General features: G+C 43.0%; 1 protein-coding gene across 2 annotated transcripts in view; it reads right to left on the minus strand.

Moving 5' to 3' along the window:
* The window catches only part of SULF1 (sulfatase 1), a 492,521-nt gene that overhangs the window by 353,750 nt on the left and 112,847 nt on the right, over positions 1 to 25,924 (minus strand). For both annotated transcript variants that reach the window (XM_044067158.1, XM_044067159.1), the window contains exons 3-5: positions 17,790 to 18,029; positions 12,336 to 12,487; positions 4,827 to 4,996 (exon numbers count right to left, since the gene is read on the minus strand). In XM_044067158.1, coding sequence (XP_043923093.1) covers positions 4,827 to 4,996; positions 12,336 to 12,487; positions 17,790 to 18,029 — 562 coding nt within the window. The remainder of the gene's footprint in view (positions 1 to 4,826; positions 4,997 to 12,335; positions 12,488 to 17,789; positions 18,030 to 25,924) is intronic.

The following is a 25,924-nucleotide window of genomic DNA, read 5'->3' on the forward strand; positions in this document are numbered from 1 at the left end:
CAGCCATCCTTTCACAAAGTCAGCCAAAGCATCTGGAGAAGGTGCAGCCCCTGCAAGTCAGCTTAACCACTGGGATGCTTGCAGGCAGAATATCCCACAGATAAGGAATGAAACACAGTACAAACATTCTGTTCTACAGCTGCAGAAGTTAGACTAAGAGCAGTAAAGCAAGTTACAAAGAAATGCTTGTGGAGCAAAGAAATGTTAAACCATCATAAAGCATTACGTTTAAGATACAGCAGATAAAATGTTTTCCAGTACACAAACAATATTTTATTGTAAAATTCTATCACTTAATGGGGATAAAGAATTGTGACAAGAAAAGCTACTGAAACTATCAAAGATGTTTAAGCAGCAGTCAAATCTGTCAAGGGTCAAAACACTAAGATATTATTAGTGTATTACCAGACTATTACCAAGATTCAGAAAATATATAGCATGCACATATGTGCATGATTAAATCACTGCAAGTTACTTAATTTCCCCATTTTGATCACGTCACATCTGGCAATGAAAACCTCAAAAGACAACTATAAGGTCAAACTTCACCTCTTTCTCCTCTCTCTCACACCTACAGGCATTTTCACTTCCATAATTAACACTTAAGATTCTTGTCATATCATGTTTACTTTTTTTCATGAGAAACAGCTCAACTCAAAACGCTTACTCTCATTTCATGCATTCAGTTACTTGTAAATGTGTGTATACTTCATGTTTGTAGCATTATTGCCAGTGTTTTGAAATAACTTCCTTTGATCAACGTTGTATTTAGTATACATTGTCATTAAATTTGTACTTTCATTTTTTTCTTTGTCTTTTTCCTGTGTGGCATCTAAATGTATTCTTAGAAGTCTATCTCTAAGCATTAAAATCATATCACAGTTTTTAAAAAGTCACAGCACAGGGTCTGAAAGAGGAGCGCTCTCTATCAGGCCTGGGCAGCAAGGGATACAGTGGGAAGAAGCCATCATACTTAGATGACCAGTCTATCCTAGTTGTTGAGGCAGCTAATGCAATAAGGTCAGGACATCACCATCCCTGGAGATGTTCTGCAAGGCTCCTGGTCTCCCTCAGCTGTCAGCCAGACACTGGGTTTCCCCTCGTATCTTATCCCCTAGGATACGAGAGCAGTCTGCTATTTTATCCTATTCCCCCAGCTAGCTCTTCTAGCTGCCAAAGTCTGTTCCTGAATTTGGGTTGCCAGTGGTGCAAGCGGACACCCTGCATCTGCACCAGCAAGCTGGTGCAAGTGTTGACAAAATGGTCTACCATTTAAAAGGGTAGAATTTGATTAAAAGTAAAATTCCTAAGTGCCTACTATTCAAAGCTTCTTTGGTATTTTTTTTGGGAGGGGGTGCAAGCAAACCTTTGCACATTGCTCTTTTACACTTAACCAAAAACTTTTTTTAACCAGATATTATTGAAATTTCACCACTCAACGCTATAAATAGTTCAGTACACACAGCCAAATGCACTGGTTAAACATCAAAATCCAGGATGTGAGCATTTTTGTTTAAGTACTTCACTCAGATGTCAAATGGTGCTGCAAATGACATTGAAAATAGTGCAGAAAAGCTATAGCAAGTTGCACAGATCTATAAAAAGAAGGCTGAACAGCACAGTGCATATGCGGAACAGCACATGTGAAAGTCTGCTGATTAAACCTGTATCATTCCAAACTCCACATGAGCAAAAGCAGCAACAGTTGCAAGGGTTCAATCACAGCCGCCTGACAAAGTTAGTGAGAAGAAATGCTAAGCAGCAAGAACAACCTTGGCAATGCCCTCTAAAGGTAGTCTATGGCACCTCAAACCATTGACAAAATGTGCAGCAACAGACTATTTCTGATACAACTGCAAACAAACTGCACAGTAAGAATATGCATGGAAATTCCCACCAGACTAGAAAATGATAAAGGATTCTGCTCAGTACCACAGCCCAGCTGAGTCACATCCTCTTCCTGACTAAACATGTAGACCAAAATGATTCAGCACCTCACAAAACTCTAGTGTTCTCCTGAAAGCACGTTGATGATATGGCAAGAAAAAAGCAAAGAACACACAATGCGCATCTGTACCTTCTGATATGAACGCAGACCTTTCTTTTAGTGACTGCCGGGGAAGAGCTGTTTTGCTAAAAATATACAAAGTGCCTGCTTGATTTTTTTTCAATAAAATGGCTCAAGGATCTCATTGTCATTTAAAAGTTTTATGATGTAGAACAGTCAGGATGATTATACATCAGAACTACCTTCTATAATACAGTACTTCAGCAGATTATTTTTTTGCAGTCATTATTCAAATGTATTTGTACTCCTCTTCAGGACACAGACAAGCATCTCACTGTCTTGGCTTGCTCCAGGTCTCACTTGGAAAAGTTATTTTACAGAGTTCTTTAATATTTACAATCGCCACTAATCTTTTGCACAGAACTACCTAATATGCAAGGTACTGTAAAATATACATCAGTGAAGTGTATCCAGCTGAATGTAAGAAATAGCAAAGTTAAAAAAAATATAAACAGTAGTATACATTATCTACATATATAAGGAGTAAGAACAGGGGTGTACATGACTATACAGGAAAACCCAAAATGTGTCACTTCCCATAATGCTGCACCAATATGGACCTCACAAGTGCAGTTGAAAATAAAGGCTGCCCCACTTGACACATACCCATCTCAATGCTTTCTATGATACTCTAGGATATGGGTACTGAGCAGCAAACAAACATAACAGAAATTAATGCTGTTGCATCAGATGGGAGCCATACAGCTATGCATGCTCAAAAGTACCACACAGGCACCCACACAGGATCTTCAGCCACTAGTTTCTCATACACATTACACAAAGCAGTGACGAACATTATGGCTAGCTAGTACTTCCAGCAAAATTGAGTGCATAATCAGTGGATGTAGTGAAACAGGTGGGAGGGACTCTATGAGCTGGCTCACTGATGACAACAGCTTTTGCAAGAAGTAAAGGTTCTGTTCTGAAAGTAATAAACTAGTGCATATGACAACTATAAATCACCACATTATACACACTGCACAGCAAAAAAGGTGTGAAGATAGCCATGCTGACATCCTCGCTTTTTGTTGGCAAGGCCTCAGATGAAGCCCTCGTGGAAAATAAAGTGCTGAAAGTTATGCCAGCTAGTCAGGCCATTTGCACACAGGATATCCCAATGTCCTAAGACTCCTGTATAAAGAAAAATAGAAAGCCATAGGCCTGGTCAGTAAAACTTCCACTCAAATGTCAGCAAATGCCTTCAAAACTACATACAGCAAATAGTTTGGTTAAATCCAATGCAACTGTGGAAGTGAAAAATGTTATAGGGATTTCCAGGACAGCAAAGACAAGTGTTCCCACTGTTACGTAGAACAGCCTGACTGCAGGCTCACTTTCTAAACAGAGGCAAAGGATAAAGGCGGAGGCCAATGATCAAGAAGGGCAAAATTTGAATTCTAACAGAAAATTCTGAAGAATTAATGACAACTAAGAGAAAGAGGAAAATAAATTTTACTTCCATTTTCACGTACAAACATTCAGGTTCTCTCACAAAGGGAAACTGGGGCTTTTTTTTACTTTGACCGTCTATACAAATATCACAAAAGAACAAGAATGTGAGAGACAAGTGATATATGAAGGAAGAGAGTTCCAGACAGCCTAGAAAAAAGTTAACTACCAAACATGGCGGAAGCATCAGTCTTAATTATAAAATGTAAAAATAAAGTCTTTAGAGAGAAATTTCATTTATGAAGACATTTGTTAACTGGGAATGTGCAGTTACAAATTCTCATTTTCAGTGGAGTCCCAGAGAGAAAATCTTCAAAGACACAATTAGCAATATAAACAATACAAGATTACTTAGCCAAAGCATGCCCGAAGGGAGCATCAGAACAGAAGCAGGTAGAAAACAGAAGTCCTAATAGATGTTCTCTGTTTAACTTCAAAAGGGATTCTAGGGTCTCAGGTTTCACCAGTCCTTATATCTTCTCTCCCCACTTCAGGACCTCCACTACCAACACCCAAATGTCCCAATCATTCCAAAGGTAAAAGAGGCCTGCCTAGCAATTTCAAATGACTTCACTCCCTAGCAGAAGACAATAGCAAGGAGATGACCAGCTTGGTGGTTCTGATGGAGGGGGGAGGGGGAACAACACTCTTCCTAGAAGCACAACCTCTCCCCACAGCAACTCCTCTGCCCCTATACCCCTGTCTTGCACTTTTCCCCTCAGTTGTCAGTATGAGATGCACTGTGATAACACAGACGTGGCAGGGTCTAACCAAACCCTACTGCACCTGCTAGGCGTTTACCTTGCGACAACCTATATCTTCCACTTCCCTCTCCCTCAGGACATGGAAGATGGCAATGGCTGCTCACCCCATCCTCCCCAGCCCAGTTCTTATAAATCCATGTTGCCAATGCCACCTATGGGCACACACACATTTTGCAAAAGAGTTAACTTTCTACATGAACAGAACCCATTATATGTAGAATGGTGAACCCCGATGTTTTTTATATAGTCACTTAATGATCTAGTACTGTGGAAGAAAGTATTCTAACCTAATGAGAAATACCAAAAACAGAAAGGAAATAAAATACTATCATTAGCTCATGTCTCTGTATGAGGAGACTGTAAGACTGCTCTGAAACAATCATGCAAAATGATCCATTAATTTAGTCATGCTGAATTCTGTAATTGGAAAAAAAGATATGAAAAGTCTAATGCGCAAGACATTTTCCAAGAGTTACTCATGACACTTTCAATTCTTTAGTAACATCCTCATTACAAAAGTTCCAGTAAGGAAGCAGTCTACTTACATGTGCTGGGAAGCATTTGGAAACAATTCTGAGTATTGAGGTGCCGAATCCTCTGGTCCATGGGGTGCAGCATGACTAAGGACCATCATTATTGGCCTATGAGGGTACAGTCGCTTAGATGTCCTGAAGAAATTGATGCTGTCATTGGTAATGACGTCTGTAAAATAATCCTACAAAAATAGGCACATTAAATTTAAAAAAATCTAGGACAAAAGCCAAGCCAAGCATTAGACAACTGTTTGGGCCTCAGCGGCTGAAAGAAATACCATACAGATGAAAGGAAGCTTTAAGTATGTTAACACCAAAACAGCATTTCAGCACAAAAATAAACTACATGTCGATGTAGCCTGTTTCAGATTTTGAACCATTTTACGCAGCTGCAGACAGTAAATGAATAAGAAAACAAGCACGAAGCTACAGCCACAGAAGTAGTCAAGAAAATGGACCGGTGATTCATGGACATGCTTTATTACAGTCACAGAATTAACAAGACAACTTTTGTCAGTGCAAATCTTAGTGGTCTACGTTTTGTTTTCCACTGCGGTATCAGAGCTTTAAAGGCTCTTCTTGGAATACTCTAAAATCAAGAACAAGGCTCTGACCTTGCTTGGTTGATATTTGAAGAATACAGCTTGCAATTGCAGTTTCTGTCATTTTTGTAATTAAAGAAAGAGCACATGTATATTGGGATTTATTGTGTGTTTTAATGAAGTCATGAATACCATTTAATACATAACCAAATTAAAAAAGCAGATGCATGACGTGTCTACTTCACAAAGAAACAAATGGATCTCTAATGACTTTTCACTAAGCAAAACGGGGAAAGACTAGTGTTGAACCATACACACACACTGGCACAGTACAGCAGTTGTGGCCGACTCTGTTTCCTGGCAGAAACTCTAACCCAGAAAGAGAGATGCACAACACTTTTCCCTAAATGTATGAAAACAATGCCAGCGTTGTGGTAGCACACAAGAATGAAATAGCTTCCCTTACTGTGCACTCACATTCTTTTTCTTCATAACCAAAGGCAGTCTGTGTCAAATGGCATGAAATGAAATGAAATAAAGCTATCAGACCTAAGGCAGACAAGTAAACCTAGGTATTGCTTTATTTTCCACATGCAACTCAAAATGTAACCACAGCCACATGCAACCTGCTGTTTCTCATTCCTTTCTAGAACACATTTATCTGAAGTTACAAGATATCTCCATCAACCAAGGCTTACAAAGAAATAAACTCCAAACCTCTACTGGGTCATGTTCCCACAAACCAACTATCTTCCAAAAGAATCCTTTAGAAGAGGATGCGCAGCAAGACCAATGGGGAAAACGACCATTATATGCCAAGTCATGCTCGTCTAGCCTCATTTATATTCCCAAAGGGGGACACATACATGTAATTTGCATACCTGGAACATCTGTCTTTGCTGTTTGCCTTCCAAGGGTAAATGTGTGGGAGAATGAATGGAGAAGAAACATATCAAAATACCAGTTCTCACCCTCATTTCCCTTCAAAAAGGGAAAAGCTGCCCCTACAATGCCAAAATTTAATTGCAAGGTTTGTAAGAGATGACCACATAAAAACTTTTCCATTGACAACATATATACAAGATGTTCATCCTTAACAGCATATGGCAAATGAACACTGTTGTCTTGGGAAAATTGTTTACGCACACAGAGACACACGCACACAGAGACACACGCACAGACAGATGCACCTTTCTCCTACTACTCTAGCATCGAATTTTACATCTGATCACCCTGCCATTTTCTCTGCTTTAGAAGCAGGTGAAGTGCTCACTAATGTGACAGCTGATGTTCCACTATTGCCCTAGCAAATCTCTAACAATACCATCAGACAGCAGAGGAATGTTCACATAATTACAAAATGGCCACAGAAAGGGCAAAATACTGAGGACATAACCTATAGCTGGCAGTTATGCGAGCATTTTCACCTACATTCCTACAAAGGATTATACAGCATTGAAAGCTACTGAGCCTCTGTTGTGCATATAGCACCATGCAAGCTGGAAAATATTGTCCACTCTGCCCTTTGGAATAAACCACTCTAAACAAATGGAACTCCATCCTTTGGGGAGTTTTACTTCAGCTGTCAGTACCTCATGCCTCAGTTACGAGCCCAGCTTCCTCCCTCTGAGAGGAAGGCAGCAGAGTGAGCAACTCAAAATGCTAATCAAAATGGAGGGCACCATGCTGTCTAGGTGTACACCAGCTTGAACTTATAGAAATTAATCTGACAAAATATGAAATCAGTCTTTACAGACATACTATGGCAAAACTCATGTATCAACACTGAGGTTGCTGCACCTCTGGGACCTTAAAAGTTGGTTAAAGTGATGGAAAAGCAGGACAATATACACCGATAGTATAGGTAAGAACCCTTTGCAAAATAGTTGAGCTCAGTGAAACCCCTGGGTCTCAGATACAATGAATGCATTGGATTGCTTATCCCCAGTCTAAGCACATTCTAAACAGGGAAATAAGCTCAGCTCCAAAACTGTAAAACCCAATGTTCAGGATCACAAGCACTGGGAATAGTGCTGTATGAAACAATGTACATCATTACATGACAGAACATAAACAGGCTAAGTGAATGTAATGGAAAGTACTTGAAATAACTCTCAAATAGCTAACACAATCTCACACTATAATGCTTACATTTTATCAGATTTTTTAAAGAAATACCAAACAGATGAATGGAGGAAAATACAAAGCATACATGTTGCTTTTCACATGACTTGACAATGGGGGCGGCTTAGCTAAACGCCAAGTGGATAAAGAAATGAATTCAAAGAGAAAGACAGAGTGGATGAAAAGGCGGTGGGGTGCTGTATGCATGTTAAGTGTACTTCAGGCTTTTATAGTGCCACTGGGTGCAGGGCATTACTACAGAATAAAGCAGGATATGAAGATGATAAAATGCATAATGAAAACTGACAAAGTAGACGAGAAGAAACTCAAGAGATCACAGGAACATGAACATATAGATAGGTACTAGGCTATCTGCCCAAAGGCATTAATAAGCCTAGCTGGAATGTGTTGGCTTTCGCCGCCCCCTTAGATTAGTTCCCTGTGCCTCTGTCCAGCAGAGCCACTGAAGTGATCCCAAGGGTAAAACTTCCTGTTACCCATCCACTCCTCAAGCTTTCTCTTGAAGAGTGTTAGTGAGGAGCCCTGCCTAATGTAGATTGGAATCTTGTTCCAGAGCATGTGAAGTCTCTGGGACAGGAATCTATCCCTCCAGCACGTCCTATTTATTGTTGTAGTGAGGTTTAGATCCCTGGGGCATGTGGCTCGAGGGGATATGGTTTTCTTTAGGTGGAGCATGTCCATCAGTTCTGGGTTGGATATGGCCTTGTATGTCAGGCAGAGATCACCTCTGAGTAGGCAGTATGCAACAGATTACAGCTGAAATTTCTTCAGTCGAGCTGCATAGGGCATCTGTTTGAGGCCAGTGATCCTCTTGGTGAGGTACTTCTGTGGTCTTTCCAGCTGATGCAGGTGTCTTGTAAGGTACATCCCAAATGGGGCATTGTACTCTATGATGGGTCTGATGAGTGAGGGGCACAATGACCTCTTTTGATCTAGATGCAATCCCTTTTGTGATTAGGTGGGCCACATAGAAGGTTTTTCTAAACACTTTGGCAATGTGATTATCAAAGGAGAATCTACTTGGGTCCCCAGATCCCTTATTTTGTGTTCCGTATTTAGGGGGTTACCACCTATATGGTAATTTGTGGGTACTTTGTTTTTTCCAAAGGGGATGACTATGCACTTTTTGGCATTTAGCTTGAGGCCATGGTTTTGACACCAGGTATCTGTCTCAGTGAGACCCTTTTGGAGGATGTCTATGTCAGCTGGAGAGTCAATTATAGCCCCTAGTTTGCAGTCGTCTGCGAACTTGGTCAGTCAGTCCTCCTGTACCTCTGAGAAGTATATACCGAATAGGAGGGGTCCTAGGACTGAGGTCTGGGGAACACCACTTGTAACTGGTTTAGAGTCAGACCTAGCTCCTGCAACTCTTACCATGTGGGTTATGTCCGTGAGCCAGTTGGCAACCCATCTCATGACGTAGGGGTTTATGTTCAGGCTGGTGAGCTTGCCTATACCACCAGAATGGGGAATGGTGTTGAATGCCTTTGTGAGGTCTAGGTAAGCTGTGTGGACCACCTTTCCCTTGTCTATAGCCTTCGTAACTGTCTCAAAGAAGTCCACCAGGTTTAGGAGACATGATCTGCCCTAAAAGACAAACTGGGTAGGGTCCAGTGTTTGGAGGTTCCCAATGTCTCTGTTAATGAGATCCATGATGATGCACTCCATAGCCTTGCAGATCAAGCTAGTCAGGCTTATAGGGCGATAGTTCCCGGGGTCTGTTGTGGCTCCACCTTTGTGGAGCGGAATAACCATTGCTGTGTGCCATTCTATGGGCACATAGCCTGTGGGGAGGCTGAGTTTGAACAGTGTGTTTAGTTGAGGGATTAGTTCATCTTTGAGCTCATGTAGGATGCAGCCTGGGACACAGTCTGGTCCCATTGATGCTGTGTTTTTGGCTTTGGAGAGGGCTGTTTTAACCAGAGTGTCTTTGATTTCAGGGGCACTACATTCTTCTGGTATGGTTATAGGCCCTATTGGGGGTGAGAGGGGGGTGAAGTTTGCACTGAACCTGTCTGCCAGGATGCTGGCGATATCAGTTGGTTCAGTGTATTTTGTGCCATTCTGCACAAACTTTGAGCAGATCTGGGAATTGCCACTTAGATTCTTGACATAGCTAAAGAATGTCTTCTGAATAGCTATTAAATCACTTCCTTTGAAATAAAAAAGTGTGCATTGTTTGGGGGAGCACTGGCTGAACTGGAGAGTTCTTGGTAAATGTCCTATGCAAGTTTATTCCCTTGCACAGAGGTAGGTCTGAGAAGAAGCCAGTCACACACTAAGTCAAAGGAATGTTGTAGAAAACACTCTGCAGGACAGGCTGCTATAAGCATGAAGCAGAGCGGTCTTCTTGCTTACTCTTGCTGATCTAGTTGTACGATTATCACACATGAGGCCAGTGGATCCCTTATAGAAGTGGTGTATCTGGACTTCAGTAAGGCCTCCATCATTGTACCTCACAGAAAGCACATCCAGAAGCTAAACGGCACCTGGTGGAACCTCAAAATGGCAATACAACTGGAGTGAGTGGCACTGTGGAAAAGACAGTGGTGGCTAACACCCAACTATCTGGACAAACGGTAGCCAGTGGCATAGCTCAAGTTTCAACATGGTGGCATTACATTTCAAAGCCTTCACACTTTGCCCAGTTCAACAAAACAAATGTCAACTCAATCCAAAAAGAATGTACTAAAGAATCATAAAAGGCAAAGCTTTATTTGAAGTAAAGCTTGCCATCTAGACAGGTGACAATAAGGCCTTCTACTGCCACATCCAAAAAATGACAAAGAATGCCATGCGTTACAACTAAATATGAAAATACCAGTGCCTACAGTCTAGCTATCACACCAGCATTTAGATGTGGAGGACATTTCAGGCTCCAAACTTATCCACACTTCCTTCCTGCAACAGAATCACCTGAAATTACATCTCATGTGGCCACTTCTTCACACGGTAAAGTCAGAAACATCAGTTCTACATGAACAGAAATTATGTTCAGAAGCCTAATTTGTGCAATCAAAAACTAGCATACCCACTTCCTCATAAAGACTAGCAATGTCTTGGATATCTCTAAGCAGGCTACTGTAGGCTAGTTCCACAAGGGAAGCTCCTTCACATACTTAATTTCAAGATCATCAGTATCGCAAGCATATAGTGCAATGTGATGGAGAGAATCATCATGAAGCTTTTTCAAGCCGACAGAAGAAACCTTTTCTGTGCCCTAATCCACTATGGTTTTGTCAAAGTACATCTTCTAGATCTAATATCAGATTCATGTGTGACTGCCATGTCTATGCACCTTACCTTAACCCACCTAAAGAATTCTACACTATACCCAAAGATAGAAGATTCTGAAGATGAAGGAAACTAATAACTTGGGTCCTCAAATAATCTCATGGTTGCACACCAGATAAAATTAGAAGGATTCTTATCTAGCTCCATCCCGGGGACACTCCTCCTTAGCAGCTTCTCAGATATCAAAAAGGACTCCAGTGTTTGGTTCAAATAATTATGAATGGTCAGCCCCACTGTGGAGAGGTGAAGCCCATACTACAACCCAGCTGATCTGGGTTTGGTTAGTGACCCAAACATCTGTTGGAGCTGAAGGGAGGGGTGAAGCGGCTTGGCCAGCTCACCTCTCTTTGGGAAAGTATATGGGGCAGACACTTAGCGTACTTTGTCATACAATACTGTTCCCATGGAGACCAGGGACCACAAAGTTGCACTGGCTGGGGCAGGGGGAGATAGGAGTTGCAAGGACTTTTATCCTTCTGAAAACAAGCAACATGCCCTTGTGGGCATTATCTGTATAAGTCATTAGGCATGTGCTGTGGATGTTAGGGATTTAAACTAGAAAAAAAACACCCTTGCAGGAAACACTACCACTCTCACATTCTCTGCTTTCAAGTAAAGGGGAATGAATGAGCTACAAACTTAAGCAGAAAAGTAGGGCTGATAGTGTGAATATAACTAAAAATTAGGCACTGGCCTTATTCCCACTGTCAGATGTTTTTCTTTGGATTTTAAAAAATGATCAATTGGTGTATTTCAATATATGTATAAACATTCAGAACTGTATGTGGAATTCTGTAGAGTTGTCATGCCCACTACTTCCTTAACAATATGAATTACCCCAATATGGAACAGAACTGCATATGCATTCTTACAGCTGTTTTAAAAGGAAAGACCAATTACACTTGCTTGAAATTTCTCCAACCTTTGTGGGCTATAATGAACCAAAGCTGCTGCTGGCCTCTTCTTACTTTTTGTACCAGTTATTTGGACTTGTAAATTTCTCCAGCCTCTGTGGAGTGTACAAAACCAGATATGCTGCTGTCTTTTTCTTTTGTTTGCCTGGAACTTGCAAACAAAGTGAAAAAACAAGGATTCATGGGTCACAGAATTATTAGACTTTAATTTTCATACTAAGGCTTAAAGTACACTAGATAACAGGGTTCCAGCATATGATGAAAACCAGCAAAACCAGAGTCCTTTACAGTACATGAAAATGCTAAGGAACATTCATCATTTATTTTGAGATAAAGCAGTCAACGTGGGCATTTATGCTTCGAGAATATCACAATCCAGAAAGAATGCATGCATTAAAATAAAATTCTTCAAACTCATACTAAATGCATCCTACTAAACTGCAAAGAGAAAAGAAGCTGACATAATACGGGTTTCATCTTGGTGCAGTGCTTAAATAAAATGGAAATGCCTTCCAAGTAACAATATTTGCTGTAACAATCAAAAAGGCATTTAGTAAACACAAATTTTTAAATATGTTTCAATACGTATCGGATTTTAACTGAAAATAAGATGTCATGAAAAGTACCTTGGGATAATCAAACCCATGTTTCTCCTTATAACCATTTCGACAAAGTGTATAGTTATAGAAACGGGAGTTCTTGATTAATCCAACCCACTCGCGCCATCCAGGTGGGATGTAGCTGCCATTGTATTCATTGAGGTATTTTCCAAAGAAAGCTATCAGAGAAAATAAAAGTAAGTTACAAAAATAAACTGAAATACTACCTTTAGAAACACAATAGTGCATAGACTGTTTGTACATGTGCATGATTAAGTATACAGACTCGGATCACTCTCAAAGGCCACAGCAATTTACATTTTTTTCCAAGTGTTGGTGGTATAAAGATACTTCATCTGCAGCTGGGATTCCGTTTCTGCAAAGTATACAACTAAAGTGCAGAGAACAATGGCCTTCCTCAAAGTAACAGTAGCAAAATGTGGCTGCAAGCATGCAGATTAGGTTTTTGTCCTGTACTGCAAACTTCTTAAACACTGTAACAGACAAATCATACTAACAAAACAGTGTTTAAAACAGACAATGCTTGTTAATTGAGAAAAGGGCTTCTTTATGACCCTATCCAATACTAAAAAAATGAAATCAATGTGCGCTACTTAAAAGTTAAGTTCCATGGGCTAGGCTCCCAGTAATTATGTTAAATGACTGTGGTCCAAGCTGAGCTTCCACAAGTTAGCTGTAATGGCAGCATGCAAAACTTGGAACAAAATTACTTGCATACAGAATACTGAGCCACATGCAATCAGAAGTACATTCTTAATAGAACTGCTGGCTTTTACCACATCTAATATATGGCCTGTAATCATCCAGTTATTGCAAACATTTGCTCTCCTGCATCTGTCGCTAGTTAAGGATTTTGATTATTTTTTAGAAGCATTATTATGTAGCTGGGGTCATTCAGAAGTTCTTGAACCCAGGTGCCCTGCCTTCAGATATTATAGATTAAGCAATCCTTTCATAGCTGAAATTGTGCAAAGGTCTCCCAAACCTTCAATCTATCAGTGAAAAGGACAGTTCAGGTTTAGTGCTAGCCAGGTTTGTGCTGTCAAAACAGCTCAATATTTGCCATCAGCTAGATAGCTTCTTTAGTGTCATCCCGTTTGATTGTCATCACCTTTGGTAAAAACTCTATACCCATGAACTACCACATAGGCAGCAGTCTACTAGACACCGAATGTGTGATAAGAGACCTTGGGACCCAGGTGGACAGTAGTCTCTCCTTTGATAAATCACACTGTCACAGTGGTCTGTAAGTCCTTATATGTGGCACACCTCATTACAAAAGGGTTCTCTCTCATCCAGGAAAAAAAAGAGGTAATTGTTCCCCTCTATTCGACACTCATTAGACCCATTATAGAGTACAACGCTCTTTTGGAATGTACCCCACAAGACAACAGCAGCAGCTGGAAAGGCCACAGAAGTACCTCACAAAGAGGATTACTGGCCTCAAACAGATGCCCTACACTGACAGTCTCAAAAAACTCCAGCTTTACTCCGTAGCATATCGCCTACTCCAAGGTGATCTCTGCCTAACATATAAAGCTATGTCAAACCGAGAGCTGTTTGACATGCTACACCTCAAGAAATCCCAATCTCTCCAAGCTACATGCTCTAGGGACCTAAACCTTGTCACCACAATAAACAGGACATGCTGGAGGGATAGATTCCTGTCCCAGAGGCTGCCAATACTCTGGAACAAGCTAACCATCTATGTCAAGTAATGTTCCTCATTAGCACTCTTCAAGAAAAATCTTGAGTGGATGGGAAATATGAAATACACCCCAGGGATCACTTCTGTGACTCTGCTCGACAGTGGCACAGGAAAATAACTTTCTTGGGTGGCGTAAGCCAGGGAACCTTGTTGGCTAGGCTTACTTAGGCCCTTGGGCTGACAGTCTAGTACCCACCTATGAACCTATGAAGCTAGATGGATTTAATACTCTGAGGTGTAAATAGGGCAAGGTTAAAGGGGCAGCTACCCTGGGTACAGGGTGCACAAATCAGCAAATGCAGACTGGGAGGTAGTGCAGTATCAGCATTCAGAAAGGAGTAGCGATACTGTATTTGTCGCTATGGCTGAAATGCTTCATGTGTGGTATGTAGCTACAGCAAGCTGTTCATTACATTTGGAGCAAGCAGTTTGCTACAATTTAAGAGATGTGTGTGTTTCTGGTCCTCAACTTAAGCGTCGAAAGGGTGTCAGATTAAGGAACTGCAGGGAACCAGGTAACCTAGCTCCTTATTCTGGTACTACTCAGTAAAGTCACTTTTCATTGTAGTATGTCTAATGACAGCAGTAAAACTAATACACAGACTTGGCAAAACTCTTTAATATTTGAATGCACAAATATTTACATGCAGGAGGCCTGTCCACTGGTTGCACTCCTGCTGAACAGTTTACAAGCACTCTCTCCCTTGCTCTGATATACTAAGCATTACAGCAAAACGTGCACTGGAAATCCATACTTGGTTCCTTTTCATTTTCCAAGGGCAGAAAAAGGAGTTTCCAAGCACTTGTATAAGGTTAACACTGTGTGGGATTAAAGAAGCCATGCACATGGTTTCAATAGCTTGCTACAGCTAAACACAAAGTAAAACTGTCAAAAGTTTTAAAAATACAGTAACTAAGCACAAACAGCTTCATTCCGAGTGCAAGCTGTTTGCACTTAGCATCACAAATGGTTAAAAAGGAATGCGGTAATAGTCAATAGATGTGGGTTCTTTGACTCAACACTGTATGCCAAGATTCCTGGCAGATGGCAGCATTTATGGCCACAACATGTATACACATAGTACTATGTCACTGTAGGTGATTTATGCAACTACTGCATGTATGGCCATTCAGCTTCCCATTTTATTTTAATAAAATAAAAAAATCAAACATATGACAAGCTCCTTCACATCTACAGCAAGATGTGACTAACATTTTGCTCGTGGATACAACAGTTCACTCATTGACACCACTAGTAAGTGGCGTTTATGGTTAAAAGGAGGTCACAAATGGTAAATGAATTATCCACAATGGCTTCATTTGCTGCCCTTTGAGAATCAATGCTTGCAAATAAGAAAATGATGCAGCATGGCAAAAGCCTTCACACAGAACTTTAATACCGAGCATCTGAATTTAGTATACTCTTCTACACATAATCCTTCTAAAGTACAAATATACTTAAACCAGTTTTAAGTGCATCCTAAGACAATCCTCTATTCCTAAGATAATCCTCTAAACCGAATTTTGGAAAAAACACACCCGTTTTCTACCGATTACAAGTGGACATTTTCCGTAAGACCATCTAGCAAATGTAAGTATTTGTTTATATGCTGTTTTAGGCAAAGACCATCTGGCAAATGTAAGCATTAGTTTACGTGCTGTTTTAGGTAAACATTTGTTCTGCTGCAAAGACTGATGCAAGTGAACTATAGAACAAAACAAACAAGAGACTACAATTGGTCTGGCTAGCCTGCCCAGGAGGATACAGTCTTTTCCCACATTGGATTGCCCAATCCAATCCAGTCGTCCCTTGCCCACTTAATTAGCCCTGTAGATTTAAGAACCATCACTTCATGAGTCCATAATTTGATCCATTAACAAAAAAACAACCACTTCCTCATGTCCAAATTAACATTGGAGGGGGCTATCCAGTGCATTTGGAAGGTATTTTCTTTATTTGTCCCTATGCCAGAGTTTCACCACTTCACTTACGCCCTGCAGCTTCTTGTGCATTTTTATTTGTCCCTACCTCAAATGTCTAACAAATACAAAGCAGTTCAGCAAGCCATGCATATGCCTTTCCCTTCTTCCTGATAACCCTTTGTTACCTTCCTCTGGTTGCTTTGCAGTTGCTTCATATCCTGTTCCGTAAGAAATCTCTATACAACATGGTTGTCAAAAGGATAGTCTCACAAGTGAGCACTGCAGCACAAATATAACCTCTAACCATAGAGTTTCTGCCCTAAAGAACACAAAACACTTTTCTAGCAGTTCTACTCCTCAGTGTGTTTGTGCCTGATGTTACAGCAGTGGTGTAATGATTAAGCCCAGCTCCTTTTCAGCTATTGTCTCTTAGGTTAGCATTCCCCAATTTTTGTGATCTTCAAGTTAGTGTCCAAAAATAAAGGACCTTGCACTTACTTGTACTCAACCTCAGCAGTTACCCCTCAACCTGCTTAAGAGAATTTCTCAGACCCCTTTCCAACTTTTCCCTCATCCAGAACTATGCTCTAGTGGATGCATTCTGTATGGAATTCAGTAAGGCCTTTGATTTGCCGTCACATTAAAAATTACTTGATAAGATGCAAGAGCTATCAGCACATCAGAAACTACATTTTAACATTTATTTCCCAAATCTGGAATTATCCTCTGGCTCACACTGCATTACAGGCCAGGCAGAGGGGAGCTCCAATTAATTTACAAGAAACAGAACACAATGACAATTTGTGAAATATTTCTGACCAGTTCAAAATGTTCAAACCTTGTGACTTTTCTAAAAGGGATCAATTATAACTTTAAGCTGTTTCTGGTGGCCTGATCAAATGCTACAGAACACAGCAGTATATTCAGTAACAGGTCAGACCAGATATAAACTAGTACAGCATTCTCACTAGAGCAATTAGAGTCGGCCATCAGAATAAGATTGGCTACATAATATGATTTTATGACTTTGTCAGATAAAAAATACATTTGTCCAATTAATAAAATAATTTTATTCTTAGGGTCACTTTAATGAAAATCGCTGTCTAAGCCATCAATCCATACAATCTGTCAAGTCTCATGATACTACATTTATTGACATTACAGGTGAAATAATTACTACAGCACTATGTAAAATCCTTTGTAGACTCCATGGAAAACTTCACCACCTTCTATTGCAGTTATTTTACACAGTATGGAAGCACAAGCATAGGCATATTGGGTTACCCACAGACCATTTCCCAGGCATATTGGGTTACCCACAGACCATTTCCCAGGCATACTGGGTTACCCACAGACCATTTCCCGGTCTTATATTTTTGAACACTACAAAAAGCGGTATCAGTATTCATCTCCCACAAGGATGGTCAGAAGTCACCTGCCATCATTCTGCCCCTTTGTATAAACAGGGTTACTAATAAATTATAAAAGGGCTGCATTCTGGGCTTTTAAATGTCTCAGTTGTACCCTCATGTGTAATAGTGCTGAATGCCTTAGCAGGGTTTTGAAAAGCATGTGTTGGTCCTTCAAATGCTGCTTCAAAGAATTCTACCCCCCCCCCCCTTAGCAAGCCCATACTGTTCAACATCTAACATAAATAGATCCCCTGTACAATTGGACAAGCTCCATCATGATGGACAAGTTGAAGGGGTTAAAATTGTTTAATTTTGAAGTGAACAGCAAAAGTAACTGCCATGTTGAAACACTGGAATAAGTAAAACAATCTAAAATATTGGGCCAGTTTACCACAGTTTAGGAAAATGAAATTTTACCTGTCCTGTAGCCAGTGTTATTTAGGTACACAGCAAAGGTGCGCGGTTCATGCATCGCCTGCCATGATGGTGAAGAGCAGTTCTCATTATTGGTATAAGTATTATGATTGTGAACATATTTCCCTGTCAAGATAGATGATCGGGAAGGACAACACATCGGTGTGGTCACAAATGCATTGGTGAAGTGAGCACCCTCCTGTTCCATTATCTTCCTGGTCTTATTCATTATCTGCATTGAACCTTGGGAAGGGAAAAAGAGAGCAAAAAACAGTATTTATTAATAAAGATGCATGCATATGTACATAGTGAAATACATAAATAAAAATGTCAGTAGACAAGAAAGTAGAGCTTAATTTTAACATCACAAGTAGGAAATCAACATTTCCATAAAATGTATATGAACATTGAAAAGATTTTTAAAAATCTCTATCATGACTTCAGGATTTATCACCCAAAACTTACAAGGATGTTTTTTTTTTTTTTTTTTTTTGATCATGCAGACAGACCAGCAATTTTTAAAGCAAGCAAGCTCTTTGTATGACTGTTACAATTCTTTAGCCTGAGTCCTTTTAAACAAGTGTACAAAGACAGCTAGCCAAAGTGGTAAATGTAAGCAATACTTAACCATAAGCCAACAACTAAGAACCAGACATCCAAGTCCCATTTTACATTATCTACTAGTCTGATGGGTAGGACAGCTTATTGTAACTCCAAGAGCAAATAAATGCATACTTTAAAGAAAATGACCAAAAGCCTAAAATTAATTTTGCTGTCCTACTTATGAAATGTGCTAGACTAAACAATTCCTCACTCAGTTTAGTTTCCCTCCACTGCCTTCCACCTTCCTTCCTTCCTTTCCCTTCATTTCCATCCATTCTTCCACTCCATCCATCCTTCATTCCATTCCACTGTCCTCCTTTCCATCCATTCCTCTCTCTCTCTCTGTCAGGGGCTCTCTCTCTGTCTCTCGGGGTCTCTCTCTGTCTGTCTGTTGGGTTCTCTCTCTCTCTCTCTCTCTCCACTCTGCTGTCATTCTCCCTCTACTGTCTGTCTTTCATGTCTCTCTCTCCTCTGTCTGTCAGACTCTCTCTCCAAGCTGTCCTCTCTCTCTCTCTCCCTCTGTCTGTCAGGCTCTCTCCCTCTCTGTCTGTCGGGCTCTCTCTCTCCCTCTCTGTCTGTCGGTCTCTCTCATCTCTCTGTCTCTCTGTCTGTCGGGGTCTCTCTCTCTGTCGGGGTCTCTCTCTCTCTCTCTCTGTCTGTCAGGCTCTCTCTCTCTCTGTCTGTCGGGCTCTCTCTCTCTCTGTCGGTCTCTCTGTCTGTCGGGCTCTCTCTCTGTCTGTCGGGGGCTCTCTCTGTCGGGGCTCTCTCTGTCTGTCGGGGTCTCTCTGTCTGTCTGTTGGGTCTCTCTCTCTTTGTCGGGCTCTTTCTCTCTCTGTCTGTCAGGTCTGTATCTCCATAAATCAGGGGTCTCTCTATCTCTGTCTGTCCGTCTCTCTCTCTCTGTCTGTCGGGGGCTCTCTCTCTCTGTCTGTCGGGCTCTCTCTCTCTGTCTGTCGGGGGCTCTCTCTCTGTCTGTCGGGGTCTCTCTCTCTCTCTCTGTCGGGGTCTCTCTCTCTCTGTCTGTCGGGGTCTCTCTCTCTCTCTCTGTCTGTCTCTCTCCACTCTCTCCATACCTCATCCGGGGTCTCTCTCTCTGTCTCCTTCCTCTCTCTGTCCTTCCTTTCTCTCTCTCTCTCGTTGGCTGTCGGGGTCTCTCCATCTCTGTCCACCTCCATGCAATGGTCTCCTAGTCTCTCTGTCGGGGTCTCTCTCACTGTGTCCATATGGGGTCTCTCCATTCCTCATTCTCACTGCCTGGGTCTCTCTCTCTCTTTCCGTTTCGGGGTCTCTCTCTCCATCTCATAGGTCTCTCTCTCGGTCTGTCTGGGTCTCTCTCTCCATTCTCGTCCATGTCTCTCTCTCAGTCTGTCTAGGTCTCTCTCTGTCTGTCTCGTTCTCTCTCATGTCTCTCTGGTCTGTGTGGTCTCTGGTCCGTCTCTTTCTCCGGGGTCTCTCTCTCTGGGTCCATGGTCTCTCTCTCTCTCTGTCTGTCGGGGTCTCTCTCTCTCTCTCTGTCTGTCAGGGTCTCTCTCTCTCTCTCTGTCTGTCGGGGTCTCTCTCTCTCTCTCGTCTGGGGTCTCTGTCTGTCTCTCTGTCGGGGTCTCTCTCTCTCTCTGTCTCTCGGGGTCTCTCTCTCTCTGTCTGTCTGTGTCTGTCTGTCTCTGTCTCTCTCTGTCTCTCTTCCTGCCTCTCTCTCTCTGTCTTCGGGGGTCTCTCTCTGTCTGTGGGTCTCTCCTCTCTCTGTCTGTGGGGTCTCTGTCTTTCGAGGTCTCTGTGTCTGTCTCTCTCTGTCTGCCTGCTGTGTGTGTCTGTGTCTGTCTCTGTGTGTGTGTCTCTCTGGATCTCTCTCTTGTCTCTCTGGCTCTCTCTCTCTCTCTCTGTGTGTCTGCCTGTCTTGTGTGTCTCTGCTCTGTGTCTGTCTCTGTGTCTCGTGTCCAGGTGTCTGTCTCTCTCTCTCATGTCTCTGTCTCTCTCTCTCTCTCTCTCGTGTCTCTCTCTCTCTCACTGTCTCGTGTCTCTCTCTCTCTCTGTCTCGTGTCTCTGTCTCTCTGTCTCGTGTCTCTCTTTCTCTGTCTCGTGTCTCTGTCTCTCTCTCTCTCTCTCGTGTCTCTCTCTCTCTCTCTGTCTACTCAGTGCTGTGTCTCTCTCTCTCTGTCCTTGGGTGTGTGTGTGTCTCTCTGTGTGTGGTGTCTCTCTCTGTCTGTTAGGTCTCTCTCTCTCTTTGTGAACTCTCTCTCTCTCTGTCTAACCAGTCTCCTGGGGTCTCTGTCTGTCTGTCTCTCTCTCTCTCTGTCGGTCTCTCTGTCGGGCTCTCTCTCTCGCTCTGTCGGGCTCTCTGTCTGTCGGGCTCTTTCTCTTTGAGGTCATCTCTCTAATGAGGTCTCTCTCTCTCTCTCTCTGTTGGCATCTCTCTCTCTCTCTCTGTTGGGGTCTCTCTCTCTCTCTCTCTCTCTGTCGGGCTCTCTCTCTCTGTCGGTCTCTCTCTCTGTCGGGCTCTCTCTCTCTCTCTGTCGGGGTCTCTCTCTCTGTCGGGGTCTCTCTCTCTCTCTCTCTCTCTGTCGGGGTCTCTCTCTCTCTCTCTCTCTCTCTGTCGGGGTCTCTCTCTCTCTCTCTCTCTGGGGTCTCTCTCTCTCTCTCTCTCTCTCTCTCTCTGTTGAGCTCTCTCTCTCTCTTTCTCTCTCTCTCTGTCAGGGTCTCTCTCTCTAGCCAGACTCTCTCTCTCTCTCTTCCTCCTGCAGGCTCTCTCTCTCTCTCTGTCTGTCTCTCTCTCTCTATCTCTCTCTCTCTCTGTCTCTCTCTCTCTCTGTCGGTCTCTCTCTCTCTCTCTGTCGGGTCTCTGTCTCTCTCTCTCTCTCTGTCTGTCTCTCTCTCTCTTTCTCTCTCTCTCTCTCTCTCTCTCTCTGTGGGTCTCTCTCTCTCTCTCTGTCTGTTGGGGTCTCTCTCTCTCTCTGTCTGTCGGGGTCTCTCTCTCTCTCTGTCTGTCGGGGTCTCTCTCTCTCTCTCTCTCTCTCTCTGTCGGGGTCTCTCTCTCTCTCTCTGTCTCTCGGGCTCTCTCTCTCTTGGCCTCTCTCTCTCTCTCTCTCTCTCTCTCTCTCTGTCTGTCGGGGTCTCTCTCTCTCTCTGTCTGTCGGGGTCTCTCTCTCTCTCTCTGTCGGGGGCTCTCTCTCTCTCTGTCTGTCGGGCTCTCTCTCTCTCTCTCTCTGTCTGTCGGGCTCTCTCTCTCTCTGTCTGTCGGGCTCTCTCTCTCTGTCTGTCGGGCTCTCTCTCTCTCTGTCGGGCTCTCTCTCTCTCTCTGTCGGGGTCTCTCTCTCTCTCTGTCGGGGTCTCTCTCTCTCTCTGTCGGGGTCTCTCTCTCTCTCTCTCTCTGTCGGGGTCTCTCTCTCTCTGTGGGTCTCTCTCTCTCTCTCTCTCTCTCTCTGGGGTCTCTCTCTCTCTCTCTCTCTGTCTCTCTCTCTCTCTCTCTCTGTGGGTGTCTGTCTCTCTCTCTCTGTCGGGCTCTCTCTCTCTTTCTGCTGGGCTCTCTCTCTCCCTCTGTCTGTCAGGCTCTCTCTCTCTCTGTGTGTGTGTGTGTGACTCTGTCTGTCGGTGTGTCCTCTCCTGTGTCTCTCTGCCTCCTCCTCTTTCTGTGTGTGTCTCTCTCTCTCTCTCTCTGTCTGTCTGTCGGGCTCTCTCTCTCTCTGTCTGTCTGTCGGGCTCTCTCTCTGTCTGTCGGGCTCTCTCTCTCTGTCTGTCGGGCTCTCTCTCTCTCTCTGTCGGGCTCTCTCTCTCTCTCTTTCTGTCTGTCGGGCTCTCTCTCTCTCTTTCTGTCTGTCGGGCTCTCTCTCTCTCTCTCTGTCTGTCGGGCTCTCTCTCTCTCTCTGTCTCTCTCTGTCGGGCTCTCTTTCTCTCTCTATCTGTCGGGGTCTCTGTCTGTTGGGCTCTCTCTCTCTCTCTTTGGGGGTCTCTCCTCCTCTCTCTCTGTCCTCTCGGGCTCTCTCCTCTCTCCTTCAGGCTCTTTCTCTCTCCTTTCTCTCTCTTCCTCCTCTCTCTTTCGGGTCTCTCTCTCTCCACTCTCTCTATATATCTCCTCTCCTCCTCCTCCTCTCTCCTCCTCCTCCTCCTTTCCTCCTCTTTCCTCCTCCTGTGTCTCTTTCCTCCTCCTCACTCTCTTTCCTCCTGTCTCCTCCTCTCTTTCCTCCTCCTCCTCTCCTCCTCCTCCTCCTCCTCCTCCTGTGTCTCCTCCTCCTGTCTCCTCCTCCTCCTGTCTCTCCTCCTCCTGCCTGTGTGTGTCTCCTCCTGCCTCCTCCTGCCTCCTCCTTGTGTGTGTGTGTCTTTGTGTGTGTGCCTGTGTGTGTGTGTGTGTCTTGTCTCCTCCTGTGTGTGTGTCTTCCTCCTGCCTGTGTGCCTCCTGCCTGCCTGTGCCTGCCTGTGTGTCTTTTCCTCTGTGTGTGTCTGTGTGTGTCTGTGTGTGTGTCTCTCTGTGCTGCCTGTGTGTGCCTGTGTGTGTCTCTGTGTGTGTGTCTGTGTGTGCTGTTTTTCTTTCTGTGTCTCTGTGCGTGTGTGTGCGTGTGTGTGTGCCTGTGTGTGTGTGTGTGTGTGTCTGCCTGTGTCTCTCTGTCTGTGTGTGTGGTGTGTGGTGTGTGTGTGTATGTGTGTGTGTGTGTGTGTGTGTGTGGTGTGCGAGTGTGTGTGTGTGTGTGTGTGTGTGTGTGTGTGTGTTGTGTGTGTGTGTGTGTGTGTGTGTGTGTGTGTGTGTGTGTGTGTGTGTGTGTGTGTGTGTGTGTGTGTGTGTGTGTGTGTGTAAACCGTGACTGTGAGGCCTCTGGACCACCCTATCAACATCCACATCCGAAAGGGTCCTGGAGGATTTGGAGGACAGGGAGGGAGATCGAGATCTCCTCTCAGGAGAAACTGGTTTGAGACTGGACGATCGGCTCCTGATAGGTTCCAGTATAATCGGAGCTGACGCCGGTTCCGCCAACACCGACACTTCCTGCGGCCCTGAGGACAGTGGAGCCGAGGAGGTTGATGCAATTTTACAAACTTTCTCTGGAGGCTCCGATGAAGCAGACAGAGCCGGAGATCTTTTTTAGACTTGGCAGATTTTGACTTACAACTGGGAGACGAATCCATAGCCTCTTCAAAAGAGGGTTTCAAGAGTCCCTTTAAAATCAGCTTATTCTTTCTCTCTTGGAGAACTCTAGGACTGAACGCATGACAAAAACTGCAGGACTCCTGCAGATGAATAGCTCCCAGACAATAGACAAATAGAATGCCCATCGGTAATGGACCTTTTGTACCCACATTTAGAGCACTATTTGAAACCTGAAGGTTTGTTCTCCTTGGACATATTCACACTACAGCAAAAAAAAAACAGACTGACAGAACTCACAGAAGCTCACACCGCAAAACGCGGGACCCAACAATTAACAGTGACCAAACACACACGCACTAAAGAAGCAAGCCAAGAACCTCAAAACAATCCGGTTATGACCACAAAGAAGGGAAAACCTCCAAGTTAAATGGTTTAGACTGTACACATACACACAAGGCAATAGGAGAAGGCCTAGGCCCTCTAATTGAAACGGGCCTAGCCTGAGGGAACAGTCAGCGGGATACCACACAAACAATCACACGAACACAATCCTAATAACACTAGACAATAGCTATGAAAACAGCTTTTGATTATGAACCCAAAAACTCTTCTTAAAGACCAGACAAAAAGGTACTTGGCCACAGCCAAGCGAGACCACGTCCGAGCTACACGAGCGGCAAACGAGATCTGGGGATATGGAGCAGTGCACCATGGGATACCTGCTTAGCCTAGCCAATAAAAGACTTTGAGCTAGAAAAGTCGGCCGAGTTGGAGCAGATATTCGGCACCGAACTACAGGTAAGAATGTAGGCGAGATAGGACTACATAACATCCATGGTTATGCTCCAAGTTCAGGGAGAATATAGCTTCAACATCTAACATAAGAAAGGTATTTAACAAAGTTTTGATAAGCACCTTTCAGTGTTAAGTTGCAGTCATTCACTAGAGCCATAAATCTGAAACTGCTCTCACACTCAAACATTTGATATCAAATGCCCACTAATCTGAACATGTAACCATTTATCATTGTTCACAACCTTGTTCACAACCTTTGCTATTTGATGCATGTGATGCATGTGGAGAGTGGCTAGCAATGTATGCTCCCCTTCCTCCAAAATGCATAGGCATTATTCCACATCTTAATACTGCAGGAATTCTGAAAGAACAAAACCTGGACTTCATTTTACCCACCGATTTTACCCACTGATTAGGGCAATGTACAATATGCTGCTCGATCACTGGGCTGATAAATACAGCCCATTTCACAGCGGTTATGCTGACTAGTACACAATGTACATATTTACATACTGCATTAGCACTAGAGAGCTCAGTGTACATTATTTTAAGGCAATCAGTACTAAAGAATGACAACTTCTGACAGTGCCTAAAACAGTTCTCACTTTGCCTTCTTTTTTAGTCCAAACAAAGCTGTGGCTTTCAGCTGCCAACAATGTCAAATGAATGCATAAAAACACATCCTTTGCAATCAAAATGTAATTTCCTTTGACTGGCACTATAACTTGGATTTTACTTCACCAAGACTTTAAAAAGTAAACATTTTCTATTAGAAAGAACAGTGACGGAACAATCTGTCTAGTCTTACGGAAAATTATCACACAAGTATGAGTCAAACTCAAGAGTTTAAACTAAGTACAAACCGTTACTGTTTGATTACCTACAAATGAGAACTGTAATTTAAATAAGCAAATTTTAAGATTATAGAAGAGCTTTTTTATATCATGTGGTATTTTAATATGGTCTATTTCCATGTTTAAAAATTTCCAGAGCATGTCAGGTTTTCTATTTTACAGCTTGCTTTAAATGTTTAGTTCCTTAGAAGCACCAATGCTATATTTTTCTCGGCAGCATATCTGGTCTGTAAAGAGACTACACTATAAGGGCAGTACACGTAGTAAAGTCTGAAGTGAATACAATACTAACAGCAGAAATCCTGGAAGAAGACCTCCAGACACTGGATCCTTCCCTCAGGACTCTGCGCTGAGCCCACTCCTGTTTGGAATCTACTTCTCGGATGACAAATCTAATACCAAAGGCTTTTGACTAACCAAGTTTGCTGACTGCAAAATGGGGAGCAGTCACTAAATCCCCCCAAGAGAACACCCTTCAGGAAGGTCTAATATACAGAGAAACACTTGGTGCCAAAGCCATAGCTTAAACCTCAATACCAAGAAACTAATAACATCTTTTAGGGAGTCTGACACTCCAGGTTAATCTTCTTTTGGCTTTTTCCTGGTTAGGGGTCGCCACAGCGGATCACCTTGTCTGCTCATGATTGGCAGTGGAGTTTACGGTGTCGAGTTGCCAGCCCGGCGCCCAACCTTCCACAGAAGGCACACACACACGCACTCACACCTAGGGCCAATTTAGAGAGTGTCCAATCCACCTACAGCATGTCTTTGGGATGTGGGAGGAAACCGGAGCACCCAGAGGAAACCCACGT

This window comes from Protopterus annectens, chromosome 3.part1, assembly GCF_019279795.1.
Source record: "Protopterus annectens isolate FY-2018-M chromosome 3.part1, PAN1.0, whole genome shotgun sequence".
Lineage (NCBI taxonomy): Eukaryota > Metazoa > Chordata > Ceratodontiformes > Protopteridae > Protopterus > Protopterus annectens.